The sequence below is a fragment of the Gigantopelta aegis genome, chromosome 12 (assembly GCF_016097555.1).
Source record: "Gigantopelta aegis isolate Gae_Host chromosome 12, Gae_host_genome, whole genome shotgun sequence".
In the NCBI taxonomy this organism is placed as follows: domain Eukaryota; kingdom Metazoa; phylum Mollusca; class Gastropoda; order Neomphalida; family Peltospiridae; genus Gigantopelta; species Gigantopelta aegis.
In genome coordinates this window covers 51,420,096-51,442,595 of record NC_054710.1, presented here as the reverse complement: position 1 = coordinate 51,442,595, position 22,500 = coordinate 51,420,096, and the positions used below count along the sequence as shown (strand labels likewise).

Sequence of the window (22,500 nt, the reverse complement as noted above, 5' to 3'; positions counted from 1 at the left end):
CCGTGATTTGGCGACGATGCGTCAGTAAGTCTGACGATCAGAGAGAAATAATACCGACTCTAGTAGAGTTGGAATATGAGATGATACATGAGGTACCGCCTTGTACCCCCAGGCAAAATCCTGATTTATAATAAATAGCTAGTGTTTTAGAGATATCGAGGAGAAACATTTGGAAGGCGTCCAGGGGGAACGTTGTCCGTTTGGACTGGTAAATATATTATTTCTGCTCTGTGTATAACCTTGATGTGATTGATGTGACTTTAAATATTTTAATACTGTATTATACCAATATTCTTTAGACAGTGTCTTCGGTCATCTGACCAAGTAAATCGTAGACTTTTTGTTCTAACATTATACGAGTATTTGGTAATATAAAGCTTAGCCAGTCATCCTAGACGACCTAGGTAAACTGTAGGTTATTGTCTTTATTGTGATAGGTACCAATATTAATTCTGTGTCACAAGGTTACTGAATGAGTAGTTAGGGTTAATTAAAAATTAACCCGTTAGGAATAGAGCTGTAATTCCTTTATTAATTAAGTTCCCCTGGAAGCGTTCCTAAATTATCACACGTTACTGAACGAGTAGTAAGGGTTAATTAAAAATTAACCAGTTAGGAATGGTGTTGTAATTCCTTTATTAACTAAGTTCCCCTGGAAGCGTTTCTCAATTATCACACGTGTGGGTGTGGTGTAACGGTGAAGTGATTCGCATAGTGTGTAACTAGACACCTAGAGATTAACTAATTAAGTGATCAGTTCTGGGTTGTTATTATTGTTGTTATTAATTAACTACTACGGCTGTACATTTGTCAGCGTAGATTAATACAGATTCCAAAGTGTATTGTGTTTTTGTTGTGTTTCTAGAGAACTAACGTGCTATAATAATATATACCTTATATAAGATCGTATCTCTGATCATACCTAGAGACGAGCCATACTAGGGTTTAACCGCCTGTTACAGAGAGATCTAATAGATATACAGTTAGGAGAGATATTTTGATAATCGTGTTTTATTCAGTTACGGGAATTATAGAATCCCCGTGACAGGAGTAGAAAATTGGGGCGCTCGTCCCGGATGTGAAACGGGACATGCATATTTAAAAAAGTATTGTTTGTAAATGGGGGCTTTATAAATTAATTTTACAAATTAACCAGAAGTAGCACGTTGTTCACTAGAAAATTAATTAATAATAAGTGCGTCATATCTAAACATGGATAAGAATTTGCTGGATAGGCCTACGCTCAGTGTAGTGGAGATTAAGCGAGCACGTAAGGCCGAGTTAGTTGAAATCGCGGGTGAGCGAGAAATTGATTTAACATCAGCTAAAACCTTAGGAGATATAAGGACAATTATTATCCAGGAAGTTTTTGGTGATAGTCCTGTTATGGAAGACAGTGAGATTGTTCCAGAGATAGAAATAAATGAGTTAAGTGTGGAACAACAATTAGCTTTTAAAAAGCTTGAGTACGAAAGAGAAGAACGTGCATTAGATAGAGAGAGAGATAGAGAAGATAGAGAGAGATAGAGAAGATAGAGAGAGAGATAGAGAGAGAGAGAGAGAAAGAGAAGATAGAGATAGAGAAAAAGAAGATAGGGATAGAGAGAGAGAGATAGAGAAGATAGAGAGAGAGATAGAGAAGATAGAGAGAGAGATAGAGAGAGAGAGAGAGAGAGAGAGAGAAAGAGAAGAGAGAGATAGAGAAAAAGAAGATAGGGATAGAGAGAGAGAGAGAGAGAGAGAGAGAGAGAGAGAGAGAGAGAAAGAGAAGAGAGAGATAGAGAAGATAGACATAGAGATAGAGAGAAAGAAGATAGAGATAGAGAAGATAGAGATAGGGATAGGGAAAGGGAGAGAGAGAGAGAAGAGAGGGAGACAGAGAGAGAGAGAGAGAGAAAGAGAAGATAGGGATAGAGAGAAAGAAGAAAGGAATAGAGAATTCCAGTTAGAAAAATTAAAAGTGGAACATGAGTTAAAGTTGAATACTGAAGAAGTTAGACGTGAGGCAGGAAATGGTTTTAACATGTCGGAGGCTTATAGATCAGTGCCTGTATTTGACGATCAGGAGGTAGACATGTTCTTCCAACTTTTTGAACGGGCCGCTAAGCAGCTAAATTGGCCGGAGTCTAAGTGGACATTGTTAGCCGTGTCTAAGTTTAAGGGGAAGGCTAGTATAGCTTATAATTCAATGAGTGATGAGCGAGCAAGTCAGTACGACTTAGTTAAGGCTGCAGTGTTGAGGGCTTATGAATTACGACCTGAGGATTATCGTTTACGGTATAGCGAGTTGAGAAAAACGCAGGGTCAGTCTTATAGTGAGTTTGTGGCTAAGAAGGCAGGGATGTTTGATAAATGGGTTGTTTCTCATCAGGTAGAGTCATATACCGAGTTACGGGAGTTGTTGATCTTACAGGACATTAAAAATGGATTACCAGTTAGCTTACGTATTCATTTAGAGGATCGTGATGTCAAAAAGATAGAGGAGGCAGGCATAGTGGCAGATGATTACGTGTTAATACACAAAGCTCAGGCAGTACCGGGTAGCTCTTTACAACAGGGTGATAAGAAGAAATTTCAGCCAGGTTTTTCCAGCGAAAGTAACTATCGGGAAGAGTCATCTAGTTGGTCAGCTAGTCAGGCAAGGAATGCACCTGGTGGGCAAAGTAAGGATAGGCCTGCATTATCAGCCAATGCACAAACTTTTCGTCCACATTGCAGTTACTGTAAAAAGGATAACCATCTTATCGGGGACTGTTTTAAAAGGAAACGCGATAATGCGCAAGTGGTCGGTTTAGTGAGGTCAGCTCCGTTAGCGAGAGAGTTAATGGTTAGTCCCATGGCAGAGAAAGTAAACCCGTATGTGTCCACTGGTATGGTTTGTGATGAAAAACAAGAGTTGTGTCCTAAGGCAATATCAATCTATAGAGATACCGGGTGTAGTCAGAGTCTGATAACGAAAAAGTGTTTAGCTGGTATTGAAAATTCAGACATAGGACGTAGTTTGGCTTTAACCTCGGTTACTGGAGAAAAAATGGTTGTCCGGTTACATAAGGTTTTCTTGTGTTCGAAGTTTGTGACGGGACCAGTCGTTATGGGTGTTGTGAAGGACTTGCCTGTTGAAAACATAGGAGTTTTGTTGGGAAATGATTTGACTAGTCAGTGTTGTCAGCCGAAATGTGACCAACTGTTAATTAAAGACAGCACGTTACCAATAGAAGAGAGTGAGGTTGATGAGATTAAGTATCCTGCGTGTGTAAAGACTAGGGCTATGGCCAGTACGTTAGCACAAGACGCAGAGGATATTTGTGATTTGTCTGATACGTGTGTGAGCCATGAAATTGGAGTGGATGAGGTTATCAGTAAAATGGTAGATAAGTCAACTGACAAATTAAATGTGGTGGAACCTGTTGATCTCCCGCAGAGGGGAATTGAACCAGTTGTGTTTGATAGAGGGGATTTACCTTGTAATAGACAAGAGTTAATTCTAGAGCAGGGGGCTGATCCAAAATTGTTGGCAGTTCGCACTACATTGTTAACTGAGAGAGTATTAATAAATAAGAGAGTTAGAGATCGGAGGTTGCCGGCGACCGAACTAGCTAGGACGCAACTGAGCCATGCTCAGAACAAAATAAAATAAGAGTTTGATAGGAAGGCTAGGAAGCAACTGAGCCATGCTCAGAGCAAAATAAAATCAGTGTTTGATAGGAAGGCTAAGAGTCGGGAATTTAAACCAGGGGATAAGGTGCTGCTGTACCTTCCCATTAAACGGGGTTCTGTGCAGAACAGGTATTTCGGGCCCTATGCTGTGCACAAACGGGTTAATGAGACAGGGTATGTGATAAACACTCCTGATAGGGTTAGGAAAAGTAGGTGTTGTCACATCAATTTGCTAAAAGGTTATTTTGACAGACTGCCGATAGTTCCAGAGAGACCGGTCCAAATTGAGAGACACTCAATTTCCTGTGATGACGTCAAGACTGCGGAGATCAAGTTGGCCAACAGCCAGATTCTAGCAGACTTAAACCCCCAGCGAGCAAAGCTGACTACATTGATACAAGACAATGTTTCCATTTGTCGGGACCTTCCAACGGTTACCAATACCTTAAGCCAAGATGTGCGCTTGGAACCCAACGCTACACCGCGTCGACAGCATGCCTATCGGAGAAAAGCTGGAAAACGTGCGACGCTGAGAAAGAAGGAAACGAAGTTCCATTGGTCAGGTGAATGCGAGAAGTCATTCAACCGTCTCAAGCAGAGGCGCTACTCGTCTCCCGTGATGGCAGCACCAGACTACCGAATGCCGTTCAAGCTAGCTGTGGGTGCCAGTGACGTGGGTGCTGGAGCTGTGCTGTTCCCAGAAGACAAAGACGGACTGGACCATCCTAATGAAAGCCTCCAACCAGAGAGTTTTGAGATGGAGTCTTCTTCTGCAAGAATACCCAATTACCATTGAACATATCAAGGGCACATCCAATGTAATCGCTGATGCCCTGTCCCGAAGTTGAACGTTATGATAATGTGTTGACATTCCTGATTTCTGTTTTGTTTTGGTATATTTTATTTGTATACCAGGGACTCAGAGACTCAGTGTGATTACTGGTAGTCACCTTATTATTACATGTGTTATAAATGTCCGTATGCGTCGGTTAACGCACCTTTTTGTTTTAATGTAGTATATTTCCCTATTCCTAGAGTAGAGGAAATATCCTTTTTGAGGTGGGTGTGTGTGACGGTACATGCTCTTAATTTGTTTTCGCCTGTGGCGATTTTAATTGTGTTAGAGGGCCGTGTGCAGTTTAATTGCACTTAAGCCCAGATGGGCAACTTGTTACGTAATACTTCGCGCGATCGGACATTCCAATATGCACTTAGTCCAGCTGTGGAGGCCATGTGGCGAGTAGTTACGTAATACCTCTGCGAGTGCGGGTTTTACAACCGTGATTTGGCGACGATGGCGTCAGTAAGTCTGACGATCAGAGAGAAATAATACCGACTCTAGTAGAGTTGGAATATGAGATGATACGTGAGGTACCGCCTTGTACCCCCAGGCAAAATCCTGATTTATAATAAATAGCTAGTGTTTTAGAGATATCGAGGAGAAACATTTGGAAGGCGTCCAGGGGGAACGTTGTCCGTTTGGACTGGTAAATATATTATTTCTGCTCTGTGTATAACCTTGATGTGATTGATGTGACTTTAAATATTTTAATACTGTATTATACCAATATTCTTTAGACAGTGTCTTCGGTCATCTGACCAAGTAAATCGTAGACTTTTTGTTCTGACATTATACGAGTATTTGGTAATATAAAGCTTAGCCAGTCATCCTAGATGACCTAGGTAAACTGTAGGTTATTGTCTTTATTGTGATAGGTACCAATATTAATTCTGTGTCACAAGGTTACTGAATGAGTAGTTAGGGTTAATTAAAAATTAACCCGTTAGGAATAGAGCTGTCATTCCTTTATTAATTAAGTTCCCCTGGAAGCGTTCCTAAATTATCACACGTTACTGAACGAGTAGTAAGGGTTAATTAAAAATTAACCAGTTAGGAATGGTGTTGTAATTCCTTTATTAACTAAGTTCCCCTGGAAGCGTTTCTCAATTATCACACGTGTGGGTGTGGTGTAACGGTGAAGTGATTCGCATATTGTGTAACTAGACACCTAGAGATTAACTAATTAAGTGATCAGTTCTGGGTTGTTATTATTGTTGTTATTAATTAACTACTACGGCTGTACATTTGTCAGCGTAGATTAATACAGATTCCAAAGTGTATTGTGTTTTTGTTGTGTTTCTAGAGAACTAACGTGCTATAATAATATATACCTTATATAAGATCGTATCTCTGATCATACCTAGAGACGAGCCATACTAGGGTTTAACCGCCTGTTACAGAGAGATCTAATAGATATACAGTTAGGAGAGATATTTTGATAATCGTGTTTTATTCAGTTACGGGAATTATAGAATCCCCGTGACAGTTTGTTTGTTTTATTTATTAATAATATGTGGGTTATTTTGTTGAACAGTTCTAAAGTAAAGCGTAAAGTCACTGACTAGTTTTATCTCGGTTCCGATACGTACCTTTTCTATTTTACATATTCGCAACTGGCATGTTAAAGGCCGTGGTATGTACTGTCATGTTTTTGCGAAAGTGCATATAAAAAATAAACACCGCAGGACGTACCTTTTCTATTTTACATATTCGCAACTGGCATGTTAAAGGCCGTGGTATGTACTGTCATGTTTTTGCGAAAGTGCATATAAAAGATAAACACCGTAGGACGTACCTTTTCTATTTTATATATTCGCAACTGGCATGTTAAAGGTCGTGGTATGTACTGTCATGTTAAAGGCCGTGGTATGTACTGTTATAGGTTGAATGGTTGTAAGTTCTTGCTATCCGTGTCGAATGATATCATTTTACATTGTCTCATAATTAAGATGAATATATTTAATTAAAGGTTGAATGGTTGTAATTTCATGCTAACCCTATCGAATGATATTACTTTCAGACAGAAGATCCCCTATCGGTAAGACGTCACTGTTTTGTTTATCAGTGGAAACACATCTACATTGTATTTCAATGTCGTTCACTAATAGCATAATGGGTCATGGCTTGATGTTTGCAATTATATCAATTTGCTGGAGGTGGACTAAAATGCACGCGGCTCCTAATAACCAAACTGCATGTATTTTAGCATGTCTTTAACGGCCGTCTATGAATAGCTACATAGAGAATAATACATAAGTGGCCGTTAGATACCATTTATCTTACAACGAGTTGTTTATATTTAGAATACTGCATGAGTGGGTGTTAAGATACCATTTATTTTACAGCGAATTGTTTTAAAATGTATCTTAACGAGCGAAATCGAGTTTGATAGCTTTTTAAATAAAGAGTTGTAAGATAAATGGTATCGAACGAACACGAATGTTGTATTCTATTTCTTACTTATCCTGAAAAAAGAGAAAAGTATATGCCTTTTCCAACAAAAATCTATTTACGGCCCTTTCGCTTATAGTTAACTTGAGCCTGACAGATAAGTCAATTTCAGGTTAATTTGTACGTCACGGAGTGATCCATTTCACCTTCTTATTTTCATTGGATGTATGATAATGGTGACCTGGTCATCACCTAGGAACAGCCAGTCGTATGTTTTTAAATTGTTAACACACGTATGTGTGTAAACAACTATGTGTTATCAAAAATAAGGAAAGATGTTCTCACCAACGGCTGTGTAAGGAAAGTCTTTTAGACTCATTTCAGTTGTACATGGGTATCCTGGTGCTTCGTATTAGGCGTGTGTGCTTACACAGTTCTAACATCATTTAGGAGTAGGTTTCAGGTGGTTCACCAGAGCTCGAACTTAACGGCGGCACCGCTGAGATATAAATTGCCGTAGGTAGAGAGCATTACCGATGGCATTTTTGTGCCGTCAGTAAAACTCCTCAACAATGGCAAAATATATACACCTGGTGTACATTATCTGCCAATATTTAACATTTTCACATTTGAAATATGTCTACATATAGCAAAATAGATTTTTAGTCATGTTTATTTTCTGCAAATGACACTTTAAAAAAAAAAGCCACAGGCAGGCTCAAACTTGCTGTCAGTGAGCTGTTTCACCCATGGCAATTCTTTTAAAAATTGCCGTGGGAGACAAATTGTTAAGTTCGAGCCTTCGTTCACTGTTTGTATGCTGTTGTTAATACTAAGCACAGGAGCAGACGCTGGATTTCTCTTCACAAAGTGTTTGAAACGGGCACCTGCAGCATTCAGGAAAAATGTTCGTTCTTTAAACTCTTCACTCAACCACGTCGTTTTCCCCCATCTTGTTTTACATTTACCGGTCACCTCATAACACGATACAAGTGGGCGACCCCCATCATAACACGATACAAGTAATGTGGGTCCCTGCGAAGTGGGCGACCCCCATCATAGCACGATACAAGTAATGTGGGTCCCTGCAAAGTGGGCGACCCCCATCATAGCACGATACAAGTATTGTGGGTCCCTGCAAAGTGGGCGACCCCCATCATAGCACGATACAAGTATTGTGGGTCCCTGCAAAGTGGGCGACCCCCATCATAGCACGATACAAGTAATGTGGGTCCCTGCAAAGTGGGCGACCCCCATCATAACACGATACAAGTAATGTGGGTCCCTGCAAAGTGGGCGACCCCCATCATAACACGATACAAGTATTGTGGGTCCCTGCAAAGTGGGCGACCCCCATCATAACACGATACAAGTAATGTGGGTCCCTGCAAAGTGGGCGACCCCCATCATAACACGATACAAGTATTCTGGGTCCCTGCAAAGTGGGCGACCCCCATCATAGCACGATACAAGTATTGTGGGTCCCTGCAAAGTGGGCGACCCCCATCATAGCACGATACAACTAATGTGGGTCCCCGCAAAGTGGGCGACCCCCATCATAGCACGATACAAGTATTGTGGGTCCCCGCAAAGTGGGCGACCCCCATCATAGCACGATACAAGTATTGTGGGTCCCCGCAAAGTGGGCGACCCCCATCATAGCACGATACAAGTCATGTGGGTCCCCGCAAAGTGGGCGACCCCCATCATAGCACGATACAAGTCATGTGGGTCCCCGCAAAGTGGGCGACCCCCATCATAGCACGATACAAGTCATGTGGGTCCCCGCAAAGTGGGCGACCCCCATCATAACACGATACAAGTCATGTGGGTCCCCGCAAAGTGGGCGACCCCCATCATAGCACGATACAAGTAATGTGGGCCCCCGCAAAGTGGGCGACCCCAATCATAACACGATACAAGTAATGTGGGCCCCCGCAAAGTGGGCGACCCCCATCATAGCACGATACAAGTAATGTGGACCCCCGCAAAGTGGACGACCCCCATCATAACACGATACAAGTATTGTGGGTCCCCGCAAAGTGGGCGACCCCCATCATAACACGATACAAGTAATGTGGGTCCCCGCGAAGTGGGCGACCCCCATCATAGCACGATACAAGTCTAGTGGGTCCCCGCGAAGTGGGCGACCCCCATCATAACACGATACAAGTCATGTGGGTCCCCTCGAAGTGGGCAACCCCGATCATAACACGATACAAGTCATCTGGGTCCCCGCGAAGTGGGCGACCCCCATCATAACACGATACAAGTCATGTGGGTCCCCGCGAAGTGGGCGACCCCCATCATAGCACGATACAAGTCATGTGGGTCCCCGCGAAGTGGGCGACCCCCATCATAGCACGATACAAGTCATGTGGGTCCCTGCGAAGTGGGCGACCCCCATCATAACACGATACAAGTCATGTGGGTCCCTGCGAAGTGGGCGACCCCCATCATAACACGATACAAGTCATGTGGGTCCCTGCGAAGTGGGCGACCCCCATCATAACACGATACAAGTCATGTGGGTCCCTGCGAAGTGGGCGACCCCGATCATAACACGATACAAGTCATGTGGGTCCCTGCGAAGTGGGCGACCCCCATCATAGCACGATACAAGTCATGTGGGTCCCTGCGAAGTGGGCGACCCCCATCAGAACACGATACAAGTCATGTGGGTCCCTGCGAAGTGGGCGACCCCCATCATAACACGATACAAGTATTGTGGGTCCCTGCGAAGTGGGCGACCCCCATCATAGCACGATACAAGTATTGTGGGTCCCCGCGAAGTGGGCGACCCCCATCATAGCACGATACAAGTCATGTGGGTCCCCGCGAAGTGGGCGACCCCCATCATAGCACGATACAAGTATTGTGGGTCCCCGCAAAGTGGACGACCCCCATCATAGCACGATACAAGTCATGTGGGTCCCCGCAAAGTGGGCGACCCCCATCATAACACGATACAAGTCATGTGGGTCCCCGCGAAGTGGGCGACCCCCATCATAGCACGATACAAGTATTGTGGGTCCATGCGAAGTGGGCGACCCCCATCATAACACGATACAAGTATTGTGGGTCCCTGCGAAGTGGGCGACCCCGATCATAGCACGATACAAGTCATGTGGGTCCCTGCGAAGTGGGCGACCCCGATCATAGCACGATACAAGTCATGTGGGTCCCTGCAAAGTGGGCGACCCCCGTCATAGCACGATACAAGTCATGTGGGTCCCTGCAAAGTGGGCGACCCCCGTCATAACACGATACAAGTCATGTGGGTCCCTGCGAAGTGGGCGACCCCCGTCATAACACGATACAAGTCATGTGGGTCCCTGCAAAGTGGGCGACCCCCATCATAGCACGATACAAGTCATGTGGGTCCCTGCGAAGTGGGCGACCCCCATCATAGCACGATACAAGTATTGTGGGTCCCTGCGAAGTGGGCGACCCCCATCATAGCACGACACAAGTATTGTGGGTCCCTGCGAAGTGGGCGACCCCCATCATAGCACGACACAAGTATTGTGGGTCCCTGCGAAGTGGGCGACCCCCATCATAGCACGACACAAGTATTGTGGGTCCCTGCGAAGTGGGCGACCCCCATCATAACACGACACAAGTATTGTGGGTCCCTGCGAAGTGGGCGACCCCCATCATAGCACGACACAAGTATTGTGGGTCCCTGCAAAGTGGGCGACCCCCATCATAGCACGACACAAGTAATGTGGGTCCCTGCAAAGTGGGCGACCCCCATCATAACACGACACAAGTATTGTGGGTCCCTGCAAAGTGGGCGACCCCCATCATAACACGACACAAGTAATGTGGGTCCCTGCGAAGTGGGCGACCCCCATCATAACACGACACAAGTAATGTGGGTCCCTGCGAAGTGGGCGACCCCCATCATAGCACGACACAAGTAATGTGGGTCCCTGCGAAGTGGGCGACCCCCATCATAGCACGACACAAGTCATGTGGGTCCCTGCGAAGTGGGCGACCCCCATCATAGCACGACACAAGTCATGTGGGTCCCTGCGAAGTGGGCGACCCCCATCATAGCACGACACAAGTCATGTGGGTCCCTGCGAAGTGGGCGACCCCCATCATAGCACGACACAAGTCATGTGGGTCCCTGCGAAGTGGGCGACCCCCATCATAGCACGACACAAGTCATGTGGGTCCCTGCGAAGTGGGCGACCCCCATCATAGCACGACACAAGTCATGTGGGTCCCTGCGAAGTGGGCGACCCCCATCATAGCACGACACAAGTCATGTGGGTCCCTGCGAAGTGGGCGACCCCCATCATAGCACGACACAAGTCATGTGGGTCCCTGCGAAGTGGGCGACCCCCATCATAGCACGACACAAGTCATGTGGGTCCCTGCGAAGTGGGCGACCCCCATCATAGCACGACACAAGTCATGTGGGTCCCTGCGAAGTGGGCGACCCCCATCATAGCACGACACAAGTCATGTGGGTCCCTGCGAAGTGGGCGACCCCCATCATAGCACGACACAAGTCATGTGGGTCCCTGCGAAGTGGGCGACCCCCATCATAGCACGACACAAGTCATGTGGGTCCCTGCGAAGTGGGCGACCCCCATCATAGCACGACACAAGTCATGTGGGTCCCTGCGAAGTGGGCGACCCCCATCATAGCACGACACAAGTCATGTGGGTCCCTGCGAAGTGGGCGACCCCCATCATAGCACGACACAAGTCATGTGGGTCCCTGCGAAGTGGGCGACCCCCATCATAGCACGACACAAGTCATGTGGGTCCCTGCGAAGTGGGCGACCCCCATCATAGCACGACACAAGTCATGTGGGTCCCTGCGAAGTGGGCGACCCCCATCATAGCACGACACAAGTCATGTGGGTCCCTGCGAAGTGGGCGACCCCCATCATAGCACGACACAAGTCATGTGGGTCCCTGCGAAGTGGGCGACCCCCATCATAGCACGACACAAGTCATGTGGGTCCCTGCGAAGTGGGCGACCCCCATCATAGCACGACACAAGTCATGTGGGTCCCTGCGAAGTGGGCGACCCCCATCATAGCACGACACAAGTCATGTGGGTCCCTGCGAAGTGGGCGACCCCCATCATAGCACGACACAAGTCATGTGGGTCCCTGCGAAGTGGGCGACCCCCATCATAGCACGACACAAGTCATGTGGGTCCCTGCGAAGTGGGCGACCCCCATCATAGCACGACACAAGTCATGTGGGTCCCTGCGAAGTGGGCGACCCCCATCATAGCACGACACAAGTCATGTGGGTCCCTGCGAAGTGGGGGACCCCCATCATAGCACGACACAAGTCATGTGGGTCCCTGCGAAGTGGGCGACCCCCATCATAGCACGACACAAGTCATGTGGGTCCCTGCGAAGTGGGCGACCCCCATCATAGCACGACACAAGTCATGTGGGTCCCTGCGAAGTGGGCGACCCCCATCATAGCACGACACAAGTCATGTGGGTCCCTGCGAAGTGGGCGACCCCCATCATAGCACGACACAAGTCATGTGGGTCCCTGCGAAGTGGGCGACCCCCATCATAGCACGACACAAGTCATGTGGGTCCCTGCGAAGTGGGCGACCCCCATCATAGCACGACACAAGTCATGTGGGTCCCTGCGAAGTGGGCGACCCCCATCATAGCACGACACAAGTCATGTGGGTCCCTGCGAAGTGGGCGACCCCCATCATAGCACGACACAAGTCATGTGGGTCCCTGCGAAGTGGGCGACCCCCATCATAGCACGACACAAGTCATGTGGGTCCCTGCGAAGTGGGCGACCCCCATCATAACACGGCACAAGTCATGTGGGTCCCTGCGAAGTGGGCGACCCCCATCATAACACGGCACAAGTCATGTGGGTCCCTGCGAAGTGGGCGACCCCCATGATAACACGGCACAAGTAATGTGGGTCCCTGCGAAGTGGGCGACCCCCATGATAACACGGCACAAGTAATGTGGGTCCCTGCGAAGTGGGCGACCCCCATGATAACACGGCACAAGTAATGTGGGTCCCTGCGAAGTGGGCGACCCCCATGATAACACGGCACAAGTATTGTGGGTCACTGCGAAGTGGGCGACCCCCATGATAACACGACACAAGTATTGTGGGTCACTGCGAAGTGGGCGACCCCCATGATAACACGACACAAGTATTGTGGGTCACTGCGAAGTGGGCGACCCCCATGATAACACGACACAAGTCATGTGGGTCCCTGCGAAGTGGGCGACCCCCATCATAGCACGACACAAGTCATGTGGGTCCCTGCGAAGTGGGCGACCCCCATCATAGCACGACACAAGTCATGTGGGTCCCTGCGAAGTGGGCGACCCCCATCATAGCACGACACAAGTCATGTGGGTCCCTGCGAAGTGGGCGACCCCCATCATAGCACGACACAAGTCATGTGGGTCCCTGCGAAGTGGGCGACCCCCATCATAGCACGACACAAGTCATGTGGGTCCCTGCGAAGTGGGCGACCCCCATCATAGCACGACACAAGTCATGTGGGTCCCTGCGAAGTGGGCGACCCCCATCATAGCACGACACAAGTCATGTGGGTCCCTGCGAAGTGGGCGACCCCCATCATAGCACGACACAAGTCATGTGGGTCCCTGCGAAGTGGGCGACCCCCATCATAGCACGACACAAGTCATGTGGGTCCCTGCGAAGTGGGCGACCCCCATCATAGCACGACACAAGTCATGTGGGTCCCTGCGAAGTGGGCGACCCCCATCATAGCACGACACAAGTAATGTGGGTCCCTGCAAAGTGGGCGACCCCCATCATAACACGACACAAGTAATGTGGGTCCCTGCATAGTGGGCGACCCCCATCATAACACGACACAAGTCATGTGGGTCCCTGCATAGTGGGCGACCCCCATCATAACACGATACAAGTGACGTGGGTCCCTGCGAAGTGGGTGACCCCCATCATTAAATCCTAGCTACGCAAAGCTGAACAAGCTATTACATGTCCACTGCTAAAAACAAATTAATTGTATGCATTTGCATTTGTGTTTTTTCGTTGTTTGGGGGGGGGGGGGGGGGGGCGAGGCGTAGCCCAGTAGTACAGCGCTCGCTTTATGAGTGGTCGGTTTGTGATCGATCCCCGTCAGTGGGCCCACTGTGCTATTTCTCGCTCCAGCCAGTGCACAACGACTGGTGTATCAAAGACTGTGATATGTCTATGGGATGGTGCATATAAAAGATCCCTTGCTGCTAATCGAAATGAGTAGCCCATGAAGTGGCGACAGCGGATTACCTCTCTCAATATCTATGTGGTTCTTTACTCTATGTCTGACGCCATATAACCATAAATAAAATGTGTTGAGTGCGTCTTTAAATAAAATATTTCCTTCCGTCCTTCCTTGTTTGTTTGGGTTTTTTTGTTGGGTGGTGTGTTGTTGTTTTGTTTTGTTTTGTTTTTTTGGGGGGGGGGAGTGGGTGGGTAAGACTTCCCAATCTGCGAAGCTTTATGACCGCTTAACGGTATATACGTAGTTCGTACCCTTAATTCACACAATTCGCAGTTTTCTTAAAATCTCTCCCAGGTTTCCTATGAACGCAGACCAAAGAGTTAGTCTTCAGGCACGCATTGACGCGGGGGCTTGCCAGCCCCCCCCCCCCCCCCACACACACACACACCGTCCCTATTTTGGGTCAAACTATATATAATACACAGTATCACCTGTGAAGGACTTTTCATTTCTATTTTAGAAAACAACAACGTGTTTTGGGACCCCTCTATTAAAAAGTTCTGATCCACGCTTGGTCTGTATCGACCGGCGTCCTGCGACATATGTTATGGAAACCAAGTTTAACGGGATACAGAGAGTGTTAAACGTGGGTCGTGTGGTGACATGTGGGCTTCGTTAACTAAATCTATGTGGGTTTTGTATCGCGTTTAGTCTCCGCGTGCTTCTACTGGTGCATGGTTATTATTATTAGTATTATTTATTATTATTATTATTATTATTTATTATTATTATTATTTGGAGATACAGAGGCGGATCCAAGATGATGACCTCTTTATCCCCCCCCCCTTTACACACACACACACACACACACACACATACACACATACACACACACACACCTACACACACAGACACACACAGACACACACACACACACACAGACACACAGACACACACACACACAGACACACACACACACACACACACAGAGACACACACACACACACAGACACACACACACACCGACACACACACACACACCGACACACACACCGACACACACACACACACACACACACACACAGACAGACACACACACACACACACACACACACTTCTGGGTTTTTTTGCCATTGGGATTGCCTTTTGACAACTTTGTCCCTCCCACCCTGCCGCACAATATTTCGTGGATCCGCCTCTGGAATAGCTTGCCAACATTAATTTGTGAGTGAATGTATTATGACACAGGGTCGTAGAAGAATGGCGAGAGATGGACGTGCGTATGTATACATAATGATGTGTGTTGGCAACGAACTTTACTGAACTACATTATGGGGGTTGAATTTGTTGTAGTGGGTTGTTTTTCTTTGTTGTTTTTTCTAAGCTTGTAGATAGTCTTACATCATGCATTTTGGCATTCAAAATAAACTTTTGTCAAATTTAAAACCCGCTGTGTGAGTGTGTATATTTGAATGATAAATACCAGCTGCATGTTGGACAATAGTTACACCCGTCGTTTCCGGTTCCGCTGGATAATAGTTATTGGTAATGCTAGCCACAGTTACATAACTTGTATATAAAAAACTTCGGTATGTGCTGCATTGTTGGCCATTACAGTGCATATAAAATGCATCTTGCTTCTAAGGAGTAAGGAGCGTCAACGGTCGCCTGTCTGTAACTCATTAAAAATACAACCTGTTGATAATCTAAAAACGAACAGCATGTGCGTCGTAACCGGCTTCGGCGGTGTAGTGGTTATGCCACCGGACTTCTGGCTGGTAGGTACTAGGTTCGAATGCCTCCTGAGGCAATAGGGTATTTTTCATGCCAGTATCGGCTCCAACCCAGAGTGAGTGCACCGCTAGGCTCAATGAGTAGGTGTAAGGCCACACACACCGAGTTTCACCCACTCCACGAGTGCGATTATGGGTGTGTTACCCGGCATGCACTGCAGGTTCCGTGTACCCCGGGCTCGGGTGATACCAAGATAGCTCAACTGACAGCAAGCGTGGAGCACGGACCTGTCAAGTAGTGCCATACCGAAATGGAAATACTGCGGCTTCACCATTCATCTCATCATCATGATTCATCCATGTTTGTAATGTCCAAAAAATACAAAAAATGTCTTTGTCTCTGTGTTAATTGTATAGATGACTAAATACGAAATTAGGCTATAGGGTAATAATGGTGATTGAAGTGATGGTGGTGGTGGTGATGGTTATACACACGAAAACAGGTTATGGGATGATATGAACGATTGAGATGATGATAATGATGATGATGATGATATACACACATACAAAAACAGGTTATGCATTATAATGATTGAGATGATGACGACGATGATGATGATGATGATGACGATGATGATGATGATGACAATGTCTATGATGATGATGATGACGACGACGACTACGACTATTATTATGATGATGACACGATGGCTGTAAACACAAAACTAGTCTTTGGAGTTTAATAGTTATTATCAAAATGATGATAGTGATGATGATAACCACGACGGCAACATATATGACTATCATCATCATCATCAAAATCGTCATCGCCCTAAGCAACAACACACTACAATGTTTGTGTATTACATTGCAGCCAACACGCCCAGGTGAGAACACGTTCACGGACGCGTTTTTCAAACACGCCGGAAAAGACCGCAAACTGGACGCCAGGGAACTCAAGGCGTTCCTCCTTGATATGTCAATGATAGGTAACGTACAGCCACTTTTACCAGCAGAGAAAGTTTCTCTCTCTGTCCATCTGATGTCTCTCTTCCTGTAAAGCTCTCTCTCTCTCTCTCTCTCTCTCTCTCTCTCTCTCTCTCTCTCTCTCTCTCTCTCTCTCTCTCTCTCTCTCTCTCTCTACTGTACGTAAGGTATTGAAGGAACAAAACGAGGCGCGATGGGGGCGGGCGTGGGCTCCAATGCCGCATCACCTGCTACTCACTGTTTGTGATCAGGGCTGAGTCATCTCGACCTGCATAATGTATTTCTATTTAACTTGTAAATTCATATCAATGATCAATTAATTCATGTGCTTTCCTTTGCTCAACACCCAGTTCGCTTTGGCGTGGGGATAACCATTCATTCATTGATTCTGAACGCAGGTATGTTGTATGGTGTTACTTATCTCTCGATCTAGCACAATTGTGATCCAGTCGTTAATCTACAGGCGGTGCAGGAAGGATGAAGTAGTCTTGTGCCGTTCCCGCATCGGCCATACATATTTGACGCATTCATTTATTTTGAAGAAGGACCCCCTCAGTGTGAGCATTGTCAGTGTACACTGACTGTGCGCCACATTGTGGTGGAGTGTGATTATCTCAAGCCGACGAGAAATGATATATTTGGCAACAGAAATGTTTTGGAATCTTTTAATTTCCATCCAATGTTAATTGTAAAGTTTTTAAAACACTTTGACTTCTATACAACGTTTTAAGATATACTTAACTTGATTTTATATATTGTATTATACTCCCCCCCCCCCCCCCCCCCCCCCCCCCAGCTCCTTACACTGTGGTTTTACATAAATAATATGTTCATATACTTACCATTTGTGACACCCAATAGCGATGTGTATTTTTGTGCTGGGGTGTCGTTAAACATTCATTCATTCATTCATTCATTCTTTAATCTATTTTACTGGATTTCAATTTCAGAGTTCAAAGAGAAGACCCATTTCAACACGGAGTCGTGTCGCAGTCTCCTCACGATGATAGACGTATCCTTTCTAGTCACCAGACCTTAACCACATTAAACAGTTCTTACCAGAGAGAGAGAGAGAGAGAGAGAGAGAGAGAGAGAGAGAGAGAGAGAGAGAGAGAGAGAGAGAGAGAGAGAGAGAGAGTGGGGGGATCGGGAGGGGGGAGACAGAGAGAGGAAAATTACGAATAGTAATAATCTGTGCTACCCGCGTTTATTGTCTGTTCATTTTCGTCGTACAGACTAGGATTGTGATAATTAGACGAGTTTCAACAGTAACAAACACAACCAACCTTAACAGGTGCAGAACAACAGATCAGGAATGCTGGATTTGGATGAAACACGAATGTTATGGAAAGATGTGAAAACATACAGAGTAAGTACATTATATATCATAGTGCATGGTACTAGACACACGCACACATGCACACACACACACACACACACACACACACATAGACACACACAGACACACACAGAGAGACACACACACGCAGACATACACACACATAGTGACACACACAGAGACACACACAGAGAGACACATACATACACACACACAGAGACACACACGCACAGAGACACACAAACACACAGACACACACAGTCACATACACACACATACAGACAGAGACACGCACACAGAGACATACACACAGAGAGACACACACAGAGAGACACACACACAGAGACACACACATGGACACACACAGAGACGCACACAGAGACACACACACACAGACACACATACACACACAGAGACACACACACACAGAGAGACACACACAGAGAGACACACACACACAGAGACACACACATGAACACACACAGAGACACGCACACAGAGACACACACACAGAGACACACATACACACACAGACACACACACAGAGAGAGACACACACACACGGAGACGTGCATACACACATACACATACAAACACACATACACGCACAGACTCACACGGACATCTATCTATCTATCTATATATATATATCTATCTATCTAGCTATCTAGATCTATATATCTATCTATCTATCTATCTATCTATATATATATATATATATATATATATATATATATATATATATATATATATACATATATATATATATATATATAATATATATATATTTCATTTAGTGTATGTTATTACTGACATATTTGTGTTTAGGATATCTTCATTAGATTCGACAAAGACAGGTCGGGGACTGTCGACACGTTTGAACTGAACTCTATGTTTGGTGCTTTAGGTAAGTGTTTAGCATGCAAATATCAATGTACTCTTCTACTCTTGCGTCGCGGGATCGAATCACATCGGTGGATCCATTCATCTGATTGCGTTTTTTCTCGTTCCAACCAGTGCACCACAACTGGTCAAAGGCCGTGGTATGTGTTTTTCTGTCTGTGGGAAAGTGCATATAAAAGATCCCTTGCTGCATTAAGAAAAATGTATCGGGGTTTCCCTGATGACTACGAGTCAGAATTATCAAATGTTTGACATCCAATAGCCGATGATTATTTAACCAATGTGTTCTAAACAAAAGAAACTTTGTGTTAGTGTTTCTATAAATGTTTGATATGATTATTAGCTTTATATATATACACACAACCCCACAACAGCTATTTGTTTGTACACTTCCTAAATCAAGAGACAACCAACAGAGCTGAAAACTTTGATTAAATCATACTACAAACCTTACGGGGCTGAGGGAGAGCATACCCCTGAGCCCCTAGAAACTTTGCTTTACACCCTAGATCTCAGTCAGCCCCCTCCTCCAATGTTTACTTGTTTCCGCCGTGTTTCCGAAATGTTGCTTTACACCCTAGATCTCAGTCAGCCCCCTCCTCCCGTGTTTACTTGTTTCCGCCGTGTTTCCGAAATGTTGTTTTACACCCTAGATCTCAGTCAGCCCCCTCCTCCCGTGTCTACTTGTTTCCGCCGTGTTTCCGAAATGTTGCTTTACACCCTAGATCTCAGTCAGCCCCCTCCTCCAGTGTCTACTTGTTTCCGCCGTGTTTCCGAAATGTTGCTTTACACCCTAGATCTCAGTCAGCCCCCTCCTCCAGTGTCTACTTGTTTCCGCCGTGTTTCCGAAATGTTGCTTTACACCCTAGATCTCAGTCAGCCCCCTCCTCCAGTGTCTACTTGTTTCCGCCGTGTTTCCGAAATGTTGCTTTACACCCTAGATCTCAGTCAGCCCCCTCCTCCAGTGTCTACTTGTTTCCGCCGTGTTTCCGAAATGTTGTTTTACACGTTTTAGAGTGCTTATATGTAAACCAAACCTTTTTTCAGAAATGTGTTGTCATGCAGAAGTAGTTATGTACGCCCCCCCCCCCCCCCCCCCTCCAACACACACACACACACCTTGCAAACAGAAATGGAGCCGTGCCAGTGATGGTGGCAGCAGTGTCACAGTGAAATTGTCTTAAATGTAATCACGTCTCATATTGCAGGTTTCCCGGTTAACCGCGCCGTTCTGACGTCTATCGTCCGGCGATATGGCGGGCGAGACAGCAAGATTTCACTGCAAGACTTCGTCATAGTCATCTCGAAACTCATCCTTATGTATAGTGAGTTGAAACAGTCGTCTTTTGTAGTCAGGAGACACTCAGCCTTAAACAAATTTGAACTAATCCTTAAATGTACGGTCATTTGAAACACATCCTGATGTAGTGATTGCAAACGCACCCGTATGTAGTGATTGCAAACGCACCCTTATTTAGTGATTGCAAACGCACCCTTATGTAGTGATTGCAAACGCACCCGTATGTAGTGATTGCAAACGCATCCTTATGTAGTGATTGCAAACGCATCCTTATGTAGTGATTGCAAACGCACCCTTATGTACAGAACGTTGCACTGATGTCTTTAGTTAGAGAAAAGCAAAACAGGTTTATAACAGTATTACGTGTGTGTGTGTATGTGTCTGTGTGTGTGTATGTGTATCTGTGTGTGTGTGTGTGTGTGTGTGTGTGTGTGTGTGTGTATGTAGGTGTGTGTATGTGTATGTGTGTGTATGTGTCTGTGTGTGTCTGTCTGTGTGTGTGTGTGTCTGTCTGTGTGTGTGTGTCTGTGTGTGTGTGTGTGTGTGTATGTGTCTGTGTGTGTAGGTGTGTGTGTATGTGTGTAGGTGTGTGTGTATGTGTCTTGTGTGTGTGTGTGTGTGTGTGTGTGTGTGTCTGTGTGTGTGTGTATGTGTCTGTGTGTATGTATGTGTGTATGTGTGTATGTGTCTGTATGTGTATGTGTGTGTGTATGTGTCTGTGTGTGTATGTGTGTGTGTGTGTATGTGTATGTGTGTGTGTGTGTTTGTGTGTGTGTATGTGTGTGTGTGTATGTGTCTGTGTGTGTAGGTGTGTGTGTATGTGTGTGTGTGTGTGTGTGTGATTGTGTGTGTGTGTTCGTGTAGGTGTGTGCGTGTGTGTGTTGATGTGTATGTAAATTGTGTGTAGGGTATGTGTGTAGGTGTGTGTGTGTAGGTGTGTGTGTGTAGGTGTGTGTGTGTGTGTGTGTAGATGTGTGTTTGTGTGTGTGTAGATGTGTGTGTGTATGTAGGTATGTGTGTGTGTGACTGTGCGTGTCGGTGTGGATGTGCGTGTCTGTGTGGATGTGTGTGTGTCTCTGTGTGCGTGGATTTGTGTGCGGATGTGTGTGGTGTGCGTGTGTGTGTGTGGATGTGTGTGTGTCTCTCCCTCTGTGTGAGTGTGTGTGGGTGGATGTGTGTGCGTCGGTGTGCATGTGTGTGTCTGTTTGTGTGTCGGTTTGCATGTCTGTGTCACTGTGTGTGTGTGTGTATGATTGTGCGTGTCGTTGTGGATGTGTGTGTGTGTGTGTCTTCCGGTGTGGATGTGTGTGTCTCTGTGTGTGTGTGTGTGTGTGTGTGTGTGTGTGTGGATGTGTGTGTGTGTGTGTGTCGGTGTGCATGTGTGTGTCACTGTGTGTGTGTGTGTATGATTGTGCGAGTCGTTGTGGATGTGTGTGTGTGTGTCTCCCGGTGTGGATGTGTGTGTGTCTGTGTGTGTGTGTGTGTGTGTGTGTGTGGATGTGTCTGTGTGTGTGTCGGTGTGCATGTGTGTGTGTCTCTGCGTGTGTGTGCCGGTGTGGATGTGTGTGTGTCTGTGTGTTTGTGTGTGTGTGTGTGTGTGTGTGTGGATGTGTGTACGTGTGTGTTGGTGTGCATGCGTGTATGTCGGTGTGCATGTGTGTGTTTCTCTGTGTGTGTGTGTGTGTGTGTGCGTGCGCGCGTGTATGTGGATGTGTGTGCGTATGTGCGTGTGTGTCTCTGTGAGTGTGTGTGTGGCCTACAGTAAGCTGTAACACATTCATATGTACACTTATAATAAAGCTAACCCAGACCTCCATTTGAGTAGTCGAATTAACGGTAAACAATCTAATGTTTCGTTCATCTTCTTTTTAAACGCATCAGACTTCTTTGCGATAATGCTATCCAGTTTGGTTTCTTCACTCTCTAACTAATATTTTCAGACATATTTCTGGAGCAGCAGAAGGCCACGCGAGGAAAGGAAGGTATAGCGACTTTCACACGAAACGAGGTATGTAGACGGCTATAATGGTTTTACTTCCTTACGGCAATACCAGCTCCACTTACATTACTGTTTGTGTGGTGGCTGATGATTCAATTCATTGTTAACTTTAAGCTTTACAGCTCATC

General features: G+C 45.9%; 1 protein-coding gene across 4 annotated transcripts in view; it reads left to right on the top strand.

Annotated features, from left to right (window-relative positions):
* Nucleotides 1-22,429, top strand: part of LOC121385753 (calpain-1 catalytic subunit-like) — a 31,405-nt gene extending 8,976 nt beyond the window's left edge. For 3 of the 4 annotated variants that reach the window (XM_041516520.1, XM_041516522.1, XM_041516524.1), the window contains 7 exons: nt 6,519-6,536; nt 16,719-16,833; nt 17,782-17,843; nt 18,132-18,200; nt 18,999-19,077; nt 20,282-20,398; nt 22,314-22,429. In XM_041516520.1, the coding sequence (XP_041372454.1) occupies nt 6,519-6,536; nt 16,719-16,833; nt 17,782-17,843; nt 18,132-18,200; nt 18,999-19,077; nt 20,282-20,398; nt 22,314-22,399 (546 nt within the window). In that variant the 3' untranslated portion in view covers nt 22,400-22,429. The remainder of the gene's footprint in view (nt 1-6,518; nt 6,537-16,718; nt 16,834-17,781; nt 17,844-18,131; nt 18,201-18,998; nt 19,078-20,281; nt 20,399-22,313) is intronic. The other variant, XM_041516523.1, reaches the window with a different exon arrangement.
* The last annotated feature ends 71 nt before the right edge of the window (nt 22,430-22,500 follow it).